The sequence below is a fragment of the Ctenopharyngodon idella genome, chromosome 5 (assembly GCF_019924925.1).
Source record: "Ctenopharyngodon idella isolate HZGC_01 chromosome 5, HZGC01, whole genome shotgun sequence".
Classification (NCBI taxonomy): domain Eukaryota; kingdom Metazoa; phylum Chordata; class Actinopteri; order Cypriniformes; family Xenocyprididae; genus Ctenopharyngodon; species Ctenopharyngodon idella.
The window spans coordinates 14,142,532-14,159,048 of record NC_067224.1 but is presented as its reverse complement, the minus strand read 5'-3'; the positions used below and the strand labels follow the sequence as shown (position 1 = coordinate 14,159,048).

General features: G+C 35.4%; 3 protein-coding genes across 3 annotated transcripts; 1 reads left to right on the top strand and 2 right to left on the bottom strand.

Moving 5' to 3' along the window:
• Positions 1-1,385: 1,385 nt before the first annotated feature.
• On the bottom strand, positions 1,386-3,830 carry hint2 (histidine triad nucleotide binding protein 2). The gene is made up of 5 exons (XM_051894745.1): positions 3,647-3,830; positions 3,358-3,495; positions 3,107-3,211; positions 2,943-3,015; positions 1,386-1,758 (listed from the first exon to the last, which is right to left on the bottom strand). Exons 1-5 carry the CDS (start codon positions 3,758-3,760, stop codon positions 1,667-1,669), a joined length of 522 nt encoding a protein of 173 aa, XP_051750705.1. The 5' UTR covers positions 3,761-3,830; the 3' UTR covers positions 1,386-1,666.
• A 568-nt stretch (positions 3,831-4,398) lies between these two features.
• Positions 4,399-10,469, top strand: mrps30 (mitochondrial ribosomal protein S30). Its single transcript, XM_051894743.1, is given in 6 exon segments — positions 4,399-4,547; positions 4,549-4,990; positions 5,826-5,971; positions 6,146-6,251; positions 8,974-9,150; positions 10,161-10,469. Coding segments are annotated over 6 exon segments (1,257 nt in total). The 5' UTR covers positions 4,399-4,424; the 3' UTR covers positions 10,424-10,469.
• Positions 10,470-11,207: 738 nt separating this feature from the next.
• Positions 11,208-14,693, bottom strand: emb (embigin). Its single transcript, XM_051894744.1, has 8 exons — positions 14,454-14,693; positions 14,083-14,142; positions 13,688-13,877; positions 13,452-13,534; positions 13,210-13,337; positions 12,010-12,295; positions 11,876-11,909; positions 11,208-11,742 (listed from the first exon to the last, which is right to left on the bottom strand). The coding sequence occupies exons 1-8, from the start codon at positions 14,554-14,556 to the stop codon at positions 11,679-11,681; spliced, it is 948 nt and encodes a 315-aa protein (XP_051750704.1). The 5' UTR covers positions 14,557-14,693; the 3' UTR covers positions 11,208-11,678.
• Positions 14,694-16,517: the final 1,824 nt, after the last annotated feature.

The following is a 16,517-nucleotide window of genomic DNA, read 5'->3' as shown; positions in this document are numbered from 1 at the left end:
ATGCTTTATATAAACAAATGTTCGCCTTCTAAATGCTTCCGCCAAAACCGCATTTCCGTATTCTCCAAAAAGTTTACGCTGTATGTCCTACGCCTTCCCTATTCTACTTACGGAACGAACGCAGCGCCAGTTACATTTTTTTCCGTAAGTTGAATAGGGTAGGCGTAGGACATACAGCGTAAACTTTTTGGAATATGGAAATGCGGTTTTGGCGGAAGCACTTAGAAGGCGAACATTTGTTTATATAAAGCATATACATTTACATTTTTTTTTTTTTTTTCGAAAATGACCGATCGTTTCGCTAGATAAGACCCTTATTCCTCGTCTGGTATCGTTTAAAGCCCTTTGAAGCTGCACTGAAACTGTCATTTGGACCTTGAGCCGTTTGGTGTCCAATGAAGTCCATTATATGGAGAAAAATCCTGGAATGTTTTCATCAAAAACATTTTCTTTTCGACTGAAGAAACAAAAAGACATGGACATCTTGGATGACATGGGGGTGAGTAAATTATCAGCAAAAGTTTATTTAAAAGTGAACTAATCCTTTAATATTCATTTATTCGTTGATCTTTGCAGCCCTGCTTTTGGGTATTTCTGTTTTGGTAAATTCAGTGTTGCTTATTGATCAGCATGTTATTCATTAAGATTGTGTTACAAGCTGCAAGGCCACAAAGCAGATACACTTATAACCAACAGATAGTATGAAAGAGCTGCGAGATTATGATTATCCCAGCGGATAAGATAAGAACTCATTATTGATAAGACAATTGTGGACATTTAAATTTGACATACTTTGTTAAATTGAAATGCAATTAATGTTTTTTTTGTGTGTGTTCAAGAATTGTAAAATAATGAAAGTCATTTATGTTTAGGATTATTACAAACTTTTTTCTTCCAGTCAGCACAGACATGAGTTGATGACTGAACTGTACCGACTCATCTGATGTTTCAGCAAATAAGGTGAAAGTTCAGTTAATATAAACACTCATGCGTGAGCCATAGAAACATGCAGACTGACCACCAAGGTCACTTGATCACACCACCTGTCACCAGTGAAACAGCTCTACAGGGTGACCTTAACTGAGGCCAAACCAGTTCTAATGCAAGATTTCAGATCAGACACTTTGGCCCTTATTCATGAAACATGGGCAGAATGAATTGCTGTGTACTGTAAATGGTTTTTAATTCATTTATATGTAAATAGTCCCATTGCATTTAATGCAACATTTTTTTGCAAGAAATCTGTTCCGCTTTATTTCATGAATAAAACCCATTGTGCATTTTATATACTTCTTGTCCTTCTTTCCAGTACTTTGTTGCATATGCTGAACATTTATTATCCATTGCTCAAAACATCCTATATCAACCTGGGACACTTGCAAAACTCACCAGAACATTTTAATTACCCACTGATGACAGTAAACAATAGTAAAGGCAACCCAACCCAGCTAAATGCAGGTTACCCAACAGCTCGTTGATGTCAACTGCAGACTAAAATCCAGTAAAAATGTTTTAATGTAGAAAACAGTATTGCATTTTTTCCACTCTCTCGTTATTTGACAAACATTTTTGATGATATCCAACAAATTTCATTTTATTTAATATCAGTTATGCTGATCTGCTCCAAAAATGCAGAACATTACTTTCATTTTGACAGAAGGTCCATCTATCCTGGAGGCCATTTCATTTGCCGTCCTCCAAGAACATGAATGTGAAGGTGATACACGGACTGCGCCCCATTTTTTCCATCATTAACGACTGTAAATAATAATGACAGATAATTATTACATACATTAAAAGGTAATGATATGGTATTATAGGCCTGGTTTCACAGACAGGGCTTAGATTAAAGGATTAGTTCACTTTGAAATGAAAATTAGCCCAAGCTTTATTCGCCCTCAAGCCATCATAGGTGTACATGACTTTCTTCTTTCTGATGAACATAATCGCAGAAATATTAATAAATATCCTGACACATCCGAGCTTTATAATGTCAGTGAGCGGGATCAATGAGTATGAGATGAAGAAAGTGCTTCCATCCACATCCATCCATCATAAATATGTGCTCCACATGGCTCCAGTGGGTCAATAAAGGCCTTCTGAATTGAAGCGATGTGTTTGTGTAAAAAAAATCCATATTTAAACAAGTTATGAAGTAAAATATGTAGCTTCCGTCAGACCGCCTTCCATATTGAAGTTACGAAGAAAGTGTAAACTGGCGTCACGTCAGTTACACTTTTTCCGTAAGTTGAATAGGGAAGGTGTAGGACGTAGCATAAGCTTTTTGAACTGCAAGAGTTTTACACTTTCTGCGTATGATCAATACGGAAGGTGGCTTGTGTGGAAGCTACATATTTTACTTCATAACTTGTTTAAATATGGATAATTTTTTACACAAACGCATCGCTTCATTTTCAGATGGCCTTTATTAACCCTCCGGAGCCGTGTGGAGTACACGTTTATGATGGATGGATGTGGATGGAAGCACTTTCTTCAGCTCATGCTTATTGATCCCGCTCACTGTCATTATAAAGCTCGAATGCGTCAGGATATTTATTAATATTTCTACGATTGTGTTCGTCAGAAAGAAGAAAGTCATATACACCTATGATGGCTTGAGGATGAGTAAAGCTTGGGCTAATTTTCATTTCAAAGTGAACTAATCCTTTAAACCAGGAGTGGGCCTTAGTTAAATTAAGACATTTAAGTAGCTTTTATAAACAAGCATCTTAAGACAAAACAATGGCAGTGACATGTTTTAAGATATGTCAGTGCAAGTTGCTTTCAGTTAAAACAGCTTAAACATGCATTTTTAGCCTGGGACTAGGCTTAAGCCTTATCTGTGAAACCGAGCAATAGTGTACTACACTAAATACATAGCAGAAGTAAAGATAATATAGTTGCTAAATGAACCTATTTCAATTAAAATCTATTTCACTCACCAACTCTGTACCCTTCATCCAGTCCTTCTTTCTTCGCTACGTTTTTGGCCACTATCAAGAGATGACCCAGGAGCTGGATGGAAAAACATCAACATTTTAGCGGTGTGTCATACACTGTAATTACTAAGCCAAGAAATATATAAAATATATATGGACAAACAAACCTGTGCATCATCATCATGTGCTTCACTGATCCTGGGAATGGGAATCCTTGGAATAACCAGGAAATGAACAGGAGCCTGGGGATTTACATCTCTGAATGCTAAACACTGCAACAAAATACATTTGACATGCAAACTGATATGCATACTATTAATTTATAAAATGTTCACAAAATAAAAACTACAAAAAATCTAACTGCAATGATTAACACTATAATATTTCACAAAGCCATCACTATCTTAATCAAACTTACCTTATCATCTTCATAAATGATAGCTGCAGGGATAGTTTTGTCAATTATTTTAGAAAATATAGTGGGTTCAGGTTTTCCGTATTTCTTGCTGGCCTCCTTTGCCAAACGAACCTCATCCCGCGTGGAAGAGCAGAAGCTCTGACACAAACAAGCAAACAAACAAAACCTCAGCAACATCATCTCTCCTAAATCATGCTTACAGTCGAATAAGCCTGCTGCGCACTTCAAATTCAGAGCATACACAGACGGAACTTAAACACTAACAGAGTGTACATAAGATAAAAAACACCTTCACAGGTAAGGCACGCCGTAAATGATGTCCAAGAGGCAAAACTTGCCAGGTTAGTAAAAAACTGCGGGCTGTCATTGCACTGTTTAAGGACAAACAACGTCCATGTTCCATTGAAAATCCACCTCTCACATACTGCTGCTGATGATTTGTTTACATCCGGTGCTCACGTTCTGCGGATTTTAAAATAAAAGTCGGCAAGCTACTTTGCATTACGCAGATTTTAATTTCACACTTTTTTTTATTTTTTTTTATTTGGAGGTGAAATGTTACCAAACATTACATATTTTCGGGAGATTTACATATTTTTATTGAATAAACATAACATTTTGCACTTTCGTTCAAATCCAAATATTAAATGCATACAAAAATATAACAGAAAAAAGCAAGAAAAGAGAAAAACAACTATAAATATATTTGTATAGTTTATTATATCTTTATTAGTAAACATGCAATTTTAAAAGTGAAATTTAGTCAAAAATATAACCAAATTTATTGAAAATTAATATTTTCCATTTTTAAATTCCTGAATACCACATTATAAATGAATAGGTAGAATGCCAAAATAAATGCAAGGTGGTTTCATGATAGTTATTAAAAAAAATACAGTATATGTATACCTTTTTAAATAATGATTTGCTGGATAGAGAAGTTTACACATTTACCATCAAACGCTTAGTCTTATTCTTGCCTCATCCACTCCAGCAGATGGCAGTAGAAAACCAAACAGTGACACTGAATGACAGAAGAATAACTCTACACATCATGTGGGAGAAACATGGCGTCTTGCAGCAGGTTGCCCTTGCATCCTTTTCTCTCCACTACATCAGCACGCCTCGTCTGTAACAGAAATGTCCAGGTTGAAGCTTCTACAGCAAAGAGTTTATATCCACCTATTCTGCCCTTCTCGGACCGCGAAGAGTAAGTCAGCGAAGAGGCGCGTGGTGACTGAGTTCTTCGAGCAGCTGCGCTCGCGCACCGCCCAGGAGAAGATCCGAGCGCTCACTCGCGTTCAGCGCAAGAAGTACGTGATTTATCCGCCGACATTTGCTCTCAACGCGGATAAATGGTATCAGCACTACACCAAAACGGCCTATCTCAGCGGTCTGCCAGAGAAATACACACATGCGGAGTCCGCGCCGGTTATTGATGAGTCTGTGTTGTCCGAGGTGCGATCTGTAGTCTGCAGCTTCATCTTACAAGAACATTGGTACTTGAAGAAAGGGAGAACTTTCATCCACAAAGAGCAAGAGCAATTCGTCACTCCGTTTTTAAGGAACATGGTGTGTGGTCTAAAAAACCTTCTGGCCAAAGAAAACCCCGTGCTGTGTCTGTCTAGTTTAGGTGAGTTTGATCTCCATGTTTACTCTTTACTGCAACATACAGGTTTCTCATTCAGTAATGTGAGATATTTCTTTTTATATTGCTTAAAGTCACAATGAAATCAAAATTTACTTTTTTTTTTTTTTTTTAATATTTAAATGTTTATTATGAATGGTTTATTCTTGCACCTAATTTACGATGTGCCCTCGTAATTTTAAATCAAAATATCTTCCCCTCCCTCTTGCAACGACGTCTCTTCTCTGATGACGTGTTTACTAGCGTGAGGGCGGGACAACCTGTCAATCACATGAGATCACAGCAATAGACCTTATTCACATCAGCGCCAACTTTGAATGAAAGCGAGGCTGTGAGGGATAGACAAACATCTCTTCAGTGGGTTGTACTGTTATTTAATGTGTTTTTGGATTGTTCTGCTGATTAAACACTACAGAAATATCTTTCCAAGAAATGTCAGTAGACAAACTCCAGACAACATGAGCTTTGGAAAATTATAAGTGATCTGGGAGCTTTATAAAGCTTTTTATAGCAGATGCCATTGAAAACTCGGTACATCTATCCCTCACAGCCTTGCTTTCGTACCTGTCAAGGCCGTGCTCTGAATAAGTTCTATAGCAAACCACAACAATCCAATCAATCCCAGATGAACTAAATCAAGTCCCACCCTACATTTTTTTTTTTCTTGTTCAAGAAGCCATTTCACTCGGATATGCCACAATGAGGAAAAAAAAGTCTATCGCAACTTCCGTTTCATACCGACTTTAAAGTATGTTTTTCTGGCCGTTCTGGTTCAATTTAATTTCTTATTTATGTATTTTCATATTTATTTTTTTTGAAGATTTTGACCCTCAAGTGAACTATTACTGGTTACGGGGAGAAAGGACTATTCCAGCAGGACACAGGAGTGGGCGGATTGAACCGATGAGATTCCAGATTGATGACAAACCTCACAGTCAGATCAGAATCCCACAACAACTTCCTGAGGTAGGATACCATAACTCACAATGTTTATGATGAATATAATTTATGCAAATTTAGTCAGGCAGTGTCTAATTGTAACTTTAACAAAGTCTGTGGTAATTGCTGTTGTCTTGCAATAGTTTGGACGAATAGCATTAATGTATTATATGTGCTTAAGAGTGATGTCATTTCCTACAGTTTGTTCCTCTTGAGGCAGAGACCTCTGCTGAAGTTCCTGCTATCAGTTTGGCTCCTGACCGCCTCCCTTTGTTCAGGAGACAGTATGACAATAACATCTTCATAGGTTGGTCTGTTCTAGTCTTATTTTAGTACATGATTTATATAATATTATAGCTAATATATTAAATTAGCTTTTATTTTTATATTTTCAATTTTCATTTTAGTAATTTTGTTGTGTTCTTAAGTATTTCTGTTTAGCTTTAATGTATTTTTATTTCAGTTTTTATTTCAGTTTTAGTAATTGTATACTTTAACATTTTAAATTTTAAGTTTGTTTTCATCTGTTATTTTCTTTCAGCTTTAATTCGATTAACAAAAATGATTTTTAATAGTTTTAGTTAACATTTACAAACACTGGTCTGTTCCCAGGTTTTGTTCTTCAGATATGCCATGATGCAACAGAATATTGTAACTTTAAATTAATTTTATATTAATAGGAGAAAGTTCCCATGTTGCTTGGTAACTGTAAAGCACTTACATTTAGGCTAAATAACTAATTACATCGTGAAATAAGTGTTCACTATTATACTTCAAAAATCATTGTATTATTTGTAATTATTTATTGATCATTGGTGTCTCTTATCACATGGCTGGTGTCAATTGTAGAAAAGCAACTCTGTAGGTAGTGATGGGTGCTTTCAAAACACTGCTTCATGAAGCTTTGAAACCTTTGATAATCATTTGTTTCAAGCCAGTGATTCAAAGCACGTATCAAACTGCCAAAGTCACGTGATTTCAGTAAGGCTTCCTTCATTACAATGTAACTGCTTCAAAATGTTTTGAAATTTCAGCGGTCCGCCTCTCTGTGAACCCATGAACCAGTGTCTGTATCGTTTTGACCTGATCTTGGATTTTATATTTTTTAGACAGTATTAACACAATTGTATAATAAAAAGAAAGAGTTTTTTTAATTTACCTTTTATATAGCGCTTTTTACAATGCAGATTGTCAAAGCTGCTTTAGTGATTTACAGTGAGTTGAGATTAATAGTCTCTTATTGGTCTGATTAATGAAGCTCTCTATAAAACAAACAAAACAAGCCCTAGAATTTAATAAAATAACACATTATAAAAGACACTTCATATTTAATGGTATTAGATTACACAATCAATAAAACATTTGCAATTGATTTGTAAAAGGTGTTTTATGGATGTTTAGGCTGTTGGGAGTTTTTGCTGCTTCTACACTGTTCTTACCAGCAGGGGGCGCCATCGTGTGGCATTTCAAGCTCTTTGAAACTGAATCATTTTGGGCCTGTTTACACCTGGTCACTTAATGCGTTTTTACTGATCAGAAATACTATATGAATTATTAAAACGATTCCGTTTACACTTGGCCACATAAATGTGTCTGCAAAACGGATATAAATCTGATCTTCAATTCCCGCGCTATATGCAGTTTTAATGGAGTTCACATCACCGAAAGCAACTAATATGAGCTGCATTTTATTGATCATCAGCTAATTTCAAAATTAAAGACCACAATAGGAGAGAGTGGCAACAGCCCTGATAAGATCATTTAGTCTCATTACTTTTAATGAAGATGATTGTGTTTTGAGCGTCTGCGACTTACTTTCAATTGCGTCAGTTTGCATGTCAGCTTGCTGAAGAGATACTCAGCTACTCATCTGCTGCGATGCATGCAGTAGCGCTGTCACATCTGGCTATAACATGTTATTTAGCCTATAACACACTCACGTTTATTTTTGAGCATTTTTGGGAGTAGTAAAATTTACATATGTGGTTTCAACAACCAGATGCATTTAGACCTGTTCAGTTTTGACTGAAATGCGTCCCAGACCACCTCCTGAAGTGGTTTGTGCAAATGGATTTAAATCCGCCTCGAAAGTGTTTCGGAGGGCATTTAGACATGGACTTTTCACAATCAGAGAAAACGCATAAAGTGACCAGGTGTAAACAGGCCCTTTGTGAAGCAATTGGTTCAATTAATTCAAAGGTTCAAAAGCTTTGTTTCTCCCATCATTACCTGTAGTAAAATCACTGGGGCCTCTAGGGGTCCTCAGCAAACTTCCAAGGGGTTCCCAATGAATCTTTAAAAAATTATTTAAATGTAGTTATTTATAATAAATATTTCGGAGTGTCTATATTCACACTGTGCAAATAGCGTCTCATGTTGGCAAACGCTATTTACACAAAAAGACGTGCAGAATTCAACGTCTTCAGTGGCGCAGGAGTAGCGAGTAAGGCCCGCAGACCTGACTTTTAACGCGATCGATGGGGGTTCGAATCCGCCTTTTGCCGAGCTCACATTTATTTTAAATAAAAATGAAAATAATGTTCTAAAAGTGGAAATAAACTGCGAACGAGTGTTTAATAATATTAAAAGTGTTTATTGGGTAGGGTTAGGGGAAGGTGTAGGGAGGGTTTTTATTCTCCCAATAAGGCAGCATCCATTTAATAATTGTAATAAATATAATCATTTACACTCTATGATATTAGTGCATCCTGTTAATGTACAAAAATACTGAGGTGCATGAGATCTGCCAATATAAAGGATAGATAGCATTTAAATACTATTTACTCTTATTGCAAAGAACTGATACTTTTACATGGTGTAAATAGAATCTATCACTATTTTCACCTAGTGTAAATAGCCGTTGCCTAAATATTTTTAGTTTGTTTGTTAGACCTGAGGTACATACCAGCTTAGACACACTGCTGTACTGCACAGCCTTTTGTGGCCAGTGGTACATGAGAAATTGACTACTAGTTTTGAATTTAAATCCATTATACTGAAAGTATGTGCATGTTTTTTTTACTCCACAGGTGCCAAACTGGAAGATCCATGCTCCTATGGTCACACACAGTTTCACATGGTCCCTGATAGGTTTCGCAGGGACAAAATGAGCAAGAAAGGCCTCTCTGATCAAGTCGAGGTTTCACTAAGAGCGAATGGTATTGCCAGCCTGTTTGCATGGACAGGGGCACAGGCTATGTATCAAGGTTAGTATTTCTTTAATCTTTGGATCTTTTTGGGTGTTTTTTTTTTTTTTTTTTAAATAATGACAGAATTGTGAATGAGCTCAGGTTAAAATGTACTAGAGCTGCATGATTGATCGTTAAAATAACGCAAACTCGATTCAAACACCCACACTATCTTATTCCTAAATGACGATTCGGCCATGTCTTTTAAACCTTTGACAATCACAGTGGAACATTCAAATCTGCATTGGTAACTCTCCTTTTGAAATAAACTTGACCCTTCTAATAAAGATTGTATCAATTACATTGTTACACCAGTAGGTGGCGACAAGTGACTGGTAAATAAATTTATTTGTTATTGAATAATTCATTCCAGAGATTTGTTCAAAAACGCTGATTCATCCAGTAATGAACAAGTGAAGTCTTTACAAAGTCCCTTTCAAGGAAAGTCTGTTCACTCAGCGGCCATATGTGCAACGCCTCCAAGGCAGCTATTTCAGGCATCCAAGACCAAGACCTATCTGAAGGAATCCTGAAATCTAAAAAACTGCTTGGCAAACTCACAATTAAGTAACATCTTTCAAACAACAACGAAATCTGACATGAACTGTCCCATAAATGTTGTTTCGTATGCTCAAATAATGTTAAAAAAGCTCATTTTTCAGGCTAGACGAACCAATGCGCATGTGCAGTCCTAAGCGCGAGTCTCAGGTTTTATTGGTAGGCTTTTTTACTTAGAAGGCGGGACGTAGTTTCTCCCATTCATAACTAAAAGGAGTGAACCGTCTTTCTGTATCTATAGTCTTTGGTCTTTATGAGTGAGTCATTGAACCATTAATTCAAACCAATTTATTTAAAAAGAAAAAAAAAAATTCAAATTAATATTTTTTAAATAGACTGCAGCAATTACCATTTTTTCAGAACCTGTAGTAAATTACATTATTTTATTTAGTTGTCCATTCAGAATCATGATCTCTATTACAAAAAAATAAATCTTTATTCCTTAACTAAATATGTTTTGTTCTGTCAAGGCTTTTGGAGTGAAGAGGATGTGAGTAGGCCGTTCGTGTCTCAGGCTGTCATCACAGATGGGCAGTTCTTCTCATTTTTCTGCTATCAGCTCAATACTTTGGCTCTGAGTCCAAGGGCTGATGGCAACAATGCCAGGAAGAACTTATGCTGGGGCACAGAAAGCATGCGCTTGTATGAGAGAGTCACAGACGGAGACATAGTGGGCTGGAATGATGCTGTTCTGAGGCTGCTGCTGCAGTTTTTGTTGAACAAACCACAGTGAGAATGAGTTATGATTATTCTGAGTGTCAATAAACATAATATATACATCTGCGTGGTTTTTGTATCCATTCAAGTTTGATTAAAAAAATAGATGTTTAAAGAAGATTTTGTTTTGGATTTAAGTCAAGTCACCTTTATTTATATAGTGCTTTATACAATACAGATTGTTTCAAAGAAACTTTACAGTTTTAGTAAAATAACGATTCAATGATGCAAACAGAATTGAACTCTGCTGTAAAGCAACTCTAAAAAGACAACAGTAAACAGTCATTCAGTTGAAGTCAGTTCAGTGTTGATCGATTTCGGTTCAATAATTGTGTAAAGTACATCAAATATGAAATTTGTTCAATTCAGCTATAAAGAAGCTCTGCAAAAAACTGATCTCATCATCCAGCTCAGTTCAGTTCTCATCCAATAGTGTCAGTGCATGTCAGATCAATAATATTGCTGAATATTAAGTTTCCCTGACTAAACAAGCCAGAGGCGACAGTGGCAAGGAACTCAAACTCCATCAAGTGGCAGAAATGGAGGGGGGGGAAAAATCACTCAAAATAGAACTGAATTAAAGTATTTTCATACGGATGAAAAGATTACACATTGTTGGTCAACACCCAGAAATGAAACTTGTCTTCATTTTCTCACCTTCATGTTGTTCCAAACCTAAAAGACTTTTATCTTTGAAACGAAAATTAAGATATTTTTAATAATTGCTCTTTAATTATGTCCCTCCATTGAAAGTCCACAGCACCAAAACTTTCCCAAAGTACAAAAAGACATCGTAAAAGTAATCCATAAGAATTGAGTGGTTTAATTCAAAACTTCTTAAGTGATACAATCACTTTACATGATGAACAAACCTCTCAATCAAGCAGTTGAGCTGCCTTACATTGACCTCTATGCATGTGTTGATGTTTATTTTTGAATAAAAGCCTAAAACGTTCATCACATAAAGCGATCTAACCCTTTAGTAAAGCCTTCAGGAACCAGTTTCATTATTAGTTGACCTTTATCAAATTAATGTCCAAAAAAGGTCATATGAACCCTGAACCGTTTACAATAACACTATATTGAAGTATGAAAACATGCTTCATACTTTATAATTATGTAATATTAGTAATGTAAATATATATGGTATTGCTGTAACAGACAAAAAACCTTATTGCTTATTATGTTATTCAAGCCACAAGATTCAAAAGTAGAATAAAATGTTTTCTAAATAATCACACGCTGCTCTTTCATCTGTTTAAATGAAAATCTCAGTGCTCCAGTTTTCTTTGTCTTGCCGTGATGTTCTCCACTCCATTGTTGTCATCATGAGTGCTAGAACAGAAATCGGCACCATCACTAACAATGTCTGAAAATCTTCGAAGCAATCATAACTGTTTTGCCAAATATCATATCCGTCTTCAGTAAATCTTTAAAATCATATGAACTGATCTGAAAACACACTTACAGTTTGCTGGTTTGTTCAGAGTAGACATCATTCCCTGCAAAAGGATAATTTGCTGATAATTTTAAGTTTTTATTTGTTAAAGCTCTACATAAATATGAACAATTATTCCTTTAATCAGTGAAGTAATACTGTACCTCCTGCAGAAGAATTATGTTCTGGCTTGTTGCATTTTTCCCAAAGCAAAATCAGTGTGACCAGGATAATGACTTCAACCACTATGGCCATGAAGGGTTTGAGAGGCTCAATGTACGACATGACCTTCAGCTCTACATAAGACTCACTGGGTTTGATATCAAACTCAGCACTGCAGATGTACTTTCCAGAATCTTCCTCAGTCAGATTCAGTACAGTCAGTTTTGTTTTATTTCCATTAATAAGGATCTTATAGTTAAGAGGGTTTGCAGTGACATTGATGAGCACCTGTGAAGAGAAAAATATTGATATGAATAGTGCTGTTATTGTTAACCAAAGCTCAAACTACAACTAAAAATCATTTTCAGTAACTGAAATAAAGATGAAATAAAATATAAATATTAAATTAAAACTGAAATGAATAAATGCTTTAGAAGTAGTTTTTCATTGTTAATTAACTCATGTAGTTAACTAATGTTAACAACCTTGTCTTGTTGTAAAGTGTTGCCAAATGTTTGAAGTACTAAAATTACTAAAAATAAAATAAAAAATAAAGCTAAACAGAAATATAAAAAATGTGACCCTGGACTACAAAAACAGTCACAAGGGTCAATTTTTTGAAATTGAGATTTTTTTTTTTTTTTTTTGAGAGATTTATGCATCATCTAAAAGCTGAATAAATAAACTTTCCATGGGTATCCTATTGTTGGGATAGGACAATATTTGGCTGAGATACAACTATTTGAAAATCTGGAATCTGAGGGTGCCAAAAAAAATTGAGAAAATCGCCTTTAAAGTTGTCTAAATGAAGTCCTTAGCAATGCATATCCACTCACAAAAATACATTTTTGATTTATTTACGGTAGGAAATAACAAACTATCTTCATAGAACATGATCTGTACTTAATATCCTAATGATTTTTGGCATAAAAGAAAAATCGATAATTTTGACTCATACAATGTATTGTTGGTTATCGCTACAAATATACCCATGCGACTTATGACTGGTTTTGTGGTCCAGGTCACAAATATTATAGAAAACAAAATTCCTAAAACTTAAAATAAACAAAGAAAATTATAAAAATAAATGCTAATTCAAACTATTAGTATATAAAACAACACTGTATATGAATAACCTTTTTATTGTGCGGTAATGTCTCATTTAAGAAATATCATTCCCATATTCCCCATTTCTGATTCACCTTTTCAGTGTTGTTTGCCTTGTACCAGTTCCATGTGTTTGGCGTGTATTTGAGTTTACACTCGAGTACAACTGAATCTCCAATGTAGCTCACTACTGGCTTGTTTCTTTTGTCTTTCATTACCGGAACTTGAAAAAAAGCACAATACATCAGTTTAACCACCTAAATCTGTAACAGTGATAAATATGATTATGTCTAACCAATAAAACCATTACAAGATGTGCATAAAAGGATAAACATACCATCTAAAACAAATATTACTTGTGCCTCATTTTCTCTGAAGACGCATGAATAATTTCCCAGGTCACTGGCCTGTATACTGAAACTATGAAGAAGGTTAAACAACTTAGAGCAGTCTTAAGTCATTGTTTAGTAATACTGAATTGTTAGTTTACTTCTTTAACATTTCTTATTTGCATTATTTTGACATTTAATAGAAATGACACATGATTATTTTGTGAAATAGACATCCACTTACGTCCTTTTAAGAATATACTGTTCATTTTTTCTATTTACAGTTTCTTCAGAGTTTTCAATTTCTTGTCCATCTTTAGTCCAATAGCCAGTAATGTACGGGGGGTTATTTGGTATATCAGTTAAGTTACATAAAAGCTCTATATATTGGGGTGTCAGGATTGCAAGCTCTTCAATAATGACTTGACTTTGACCTGTATGCCAAAACATGTGTAGCCCGATCAGCAAAACAAACCTCTTCATTGCAATTTTGTAGAGTAAATTCAGCTATTTTTCATAAAATGTTGACTAAACTTGCATATTAATCATGTATTTTATCATTGTTACACTTTTAAATACATCCGTTGATGTCAAATGCATGCTTGTGTTGGCTAATAAAATATGAAAGGGTAAGCGTACCTCTGGATTCAGCTTTTTTGGTTGTAATTACAGGATCAGACTCTGGGGAATGGGTTGTTTCTGGAAAAAAAGACATTGTGTCATAATAAATGATGCATTGAATTTACAATACTAACTCACCATTCTACTAGAGAGAGGCCTAGTCAAGGTTAAATGAGATTTGCTTTACTATAATAAGCCTCAGCTTATTGAATAATATTAAAAACATTCAGGTATTGTGTAATTATTTTAACATCCCCCAGAAACACTGGAAAAACCAACGGTCAAGAAGATTTAATTTCAGATAGCAAGGTCATAATGTCAAAGCTTGAAAATAACATAACACTGCCACGTAAATGTCACACTAAACTAAAAAACAGATGTGCACAAACCTGTGTTCATCCCATCACAGTAGAGAAGTAGTACGATGAGATGCATGACATTAGCCATGGAGAACAGCGCTCTTTCCCTCCAGCTCTGCTGTGTGCGAGGCATCTTTTCTGTTGCGTCTGTTTTAGAAGCAGGTCCCTAGAGACACCAAACCCCCCCTCCCTTTGCCCATCCTTACTGCAGCCATGGTGACTTGGCAAGCCTGGTGTATGCTTGCAGCGTCCTGCTTTAAATTAGTCATGAATGTCAGGAGGTGGCCACAGCTCTGCCTGATCAAATGATAGGAAAGCCTGTAACATCACCCTCTATTGAGATGGAGCAGGCATGTGACAACTGCTGGCATATTTCAGTGTTTGACAACTTAAAATTCATGCCTCAACTCTGTATTCATAAATGTGGCATGTTCATAAAAGAGTCTGTATTTTCTGTTTAACACTGTTATGCTATTACTTTACCTTGTTCAACATTTCTTGACATATTTAAAGGAGCAATACCATTTTTTTTTTTTTTTTTTGCTTCATGTTGTGTTCAGGTCATTTTGAGACAGAGAGGATATTCTATTTCCTGAAAATGTTAGATAATGTTATTGTATTGGACTAAAACTTACTGACTTCGCTCATACATGGTATAACTACTTCCCCAAAAATTTGGGATAATTATATAAAAATAGCTTATAAATCTCGTTACGTTATATATTATCACCAAATATTGGATATCTTGTTTTCTTTCAATTAGTATTTATTTTTTAAACTTACTGATTGTAGGCCTCAGCGATCTGAGCTTATTTTGGTCGAAAATGACCGCCCATTGAAAATGAATGGGGGAGATCGAAAATAAGAGAAACATTTAGTGTTAAAGAGCGTGATCATCATGTTCATTTTCACATATTTACATGTGTGCTTGAAAAGATAAAGGCCTCAGACCTGTGCATGCGTGGATACATGTACTCTTGTGCTACTGTGCACACACACACACATTCATGTACACAAACAAACTATTTTGAGTATTACAGGCTTTTTCACAGAGATGAACTTTATCCTAAAATCAATGAGGCTCAGGTCAATGAGGCCAATGATCAAAAAAAAAAAAAAAATACAAAACAAGTTGACAAAAAGATTGAACTCAATATTTGGTGATAATATAGCACAACGAGAAATTTACAAGTAATTTTTAAAAGGCCGGTCATTTTTGACCAGGAACCCCAAAGGTGTTACAAGGTTTTCAACACAGCATAAGGGTTAAGCATATGGTTCAAACAGAGGAAAATATACACTGCTCAAAAAAATTAAAGGAACACTTTGAAAACACATCACATCTCAATGGGGAAAAATATCATGCTGGATATCTATACTGATATGGAGTGGGTAATGTGTTGGAACAAAACATGTTTATAAGTATACAAAATTCATACTTACAGTGATGCAATTAAAATAATGTAGTGCTTAAAGCTGCAGTCTGTAACTTTTTTTGGTTAAAAATGATCCAAAATATATTTTTGAGCAAGTACAGAACCAGCCAGTGTTCAAAATTAAACTTCAAAATTAAAATCATTTTGATGGCGGATTGTAATCCAGAAAGGTCCAAATGACAATCATCAGTGACAACCTCTAGATTCATCCGTAGTCAAAAGCAAAATACTTCGGACTGTGGAGTGGCTACAGAAATTGAAATGTACAGGTAACGCTAATACACACTAAATACACATAGTCACGCAATGCTGATGTTGTTAACATTAACAATTTGAGAACAAAGTATAACAGTGATAATAATTTGCACGGTTTGACGTGATCCGAGCGAAGCGATCGTTAGATTTGGCCATTAGCAGCGTGATTTATCGTAATTCTTTTTTTTCTCAGTTGGTCAGAACAAAAGTGCCAGACATTTTACTTACTTGTTCAGACGATATTTTCCGGTGAAAATTCTTCATACTTCCAAGGCTACAATCTGTGATTCCGAAGTACACTATCCACATCGGTGCGGTGACTGACAGCAAACATTACATTCATCCGCGCTGAAGAGCCGTGCCGAGGCACAACCCATGTAAAGATGTTAACTTCACAAATAAC

Bases quoted from the DNA above. Each gene is read 5' to 3' on its own strand.
- emb (XM_051894744.1), bottom strand. From the start codon at position 14,556: ATGCCTCGCACACAGCAGAGCTGGAGGGAAAGAGCGCTGTTCTCCATG. The intron at 14,143-14,453 runs GTTTGTGCACAT...CTTTTTTTCCAG, and splicing joins CTGTGATGGGATGAACACAG to AAACAACCCATTCCCCAGAG. The intron at 11,743-11,875 runs GTAAGTGTGTTT...TTTCTGTTCTAG, and splicing joins TCTGAACAAACCAGCAAACT to CACTCATGATGACAACAATG.
- hint2 (XM_051894745.1), bottom strand. From the start codon at position 3,760: ATGGAACATGGACGTTGTTTGTCCTTAAACAGTGCAATGACAGCCCGC. The intron at 3,212-3,357 runs GTAAGTTTGATT...ATTTTGTTGCAG, and splicing joins TCATTTATGAAGATGATAAG to TGTTTAGCATTCAGAGATGT. The intron at 1,759-2,942 runs GTGAGTGAAATA...TATTATTTACAG, and splicing joins GGATGAAGGGTACAGAGTTG to TCGTTAATGATGGAAAAAAT.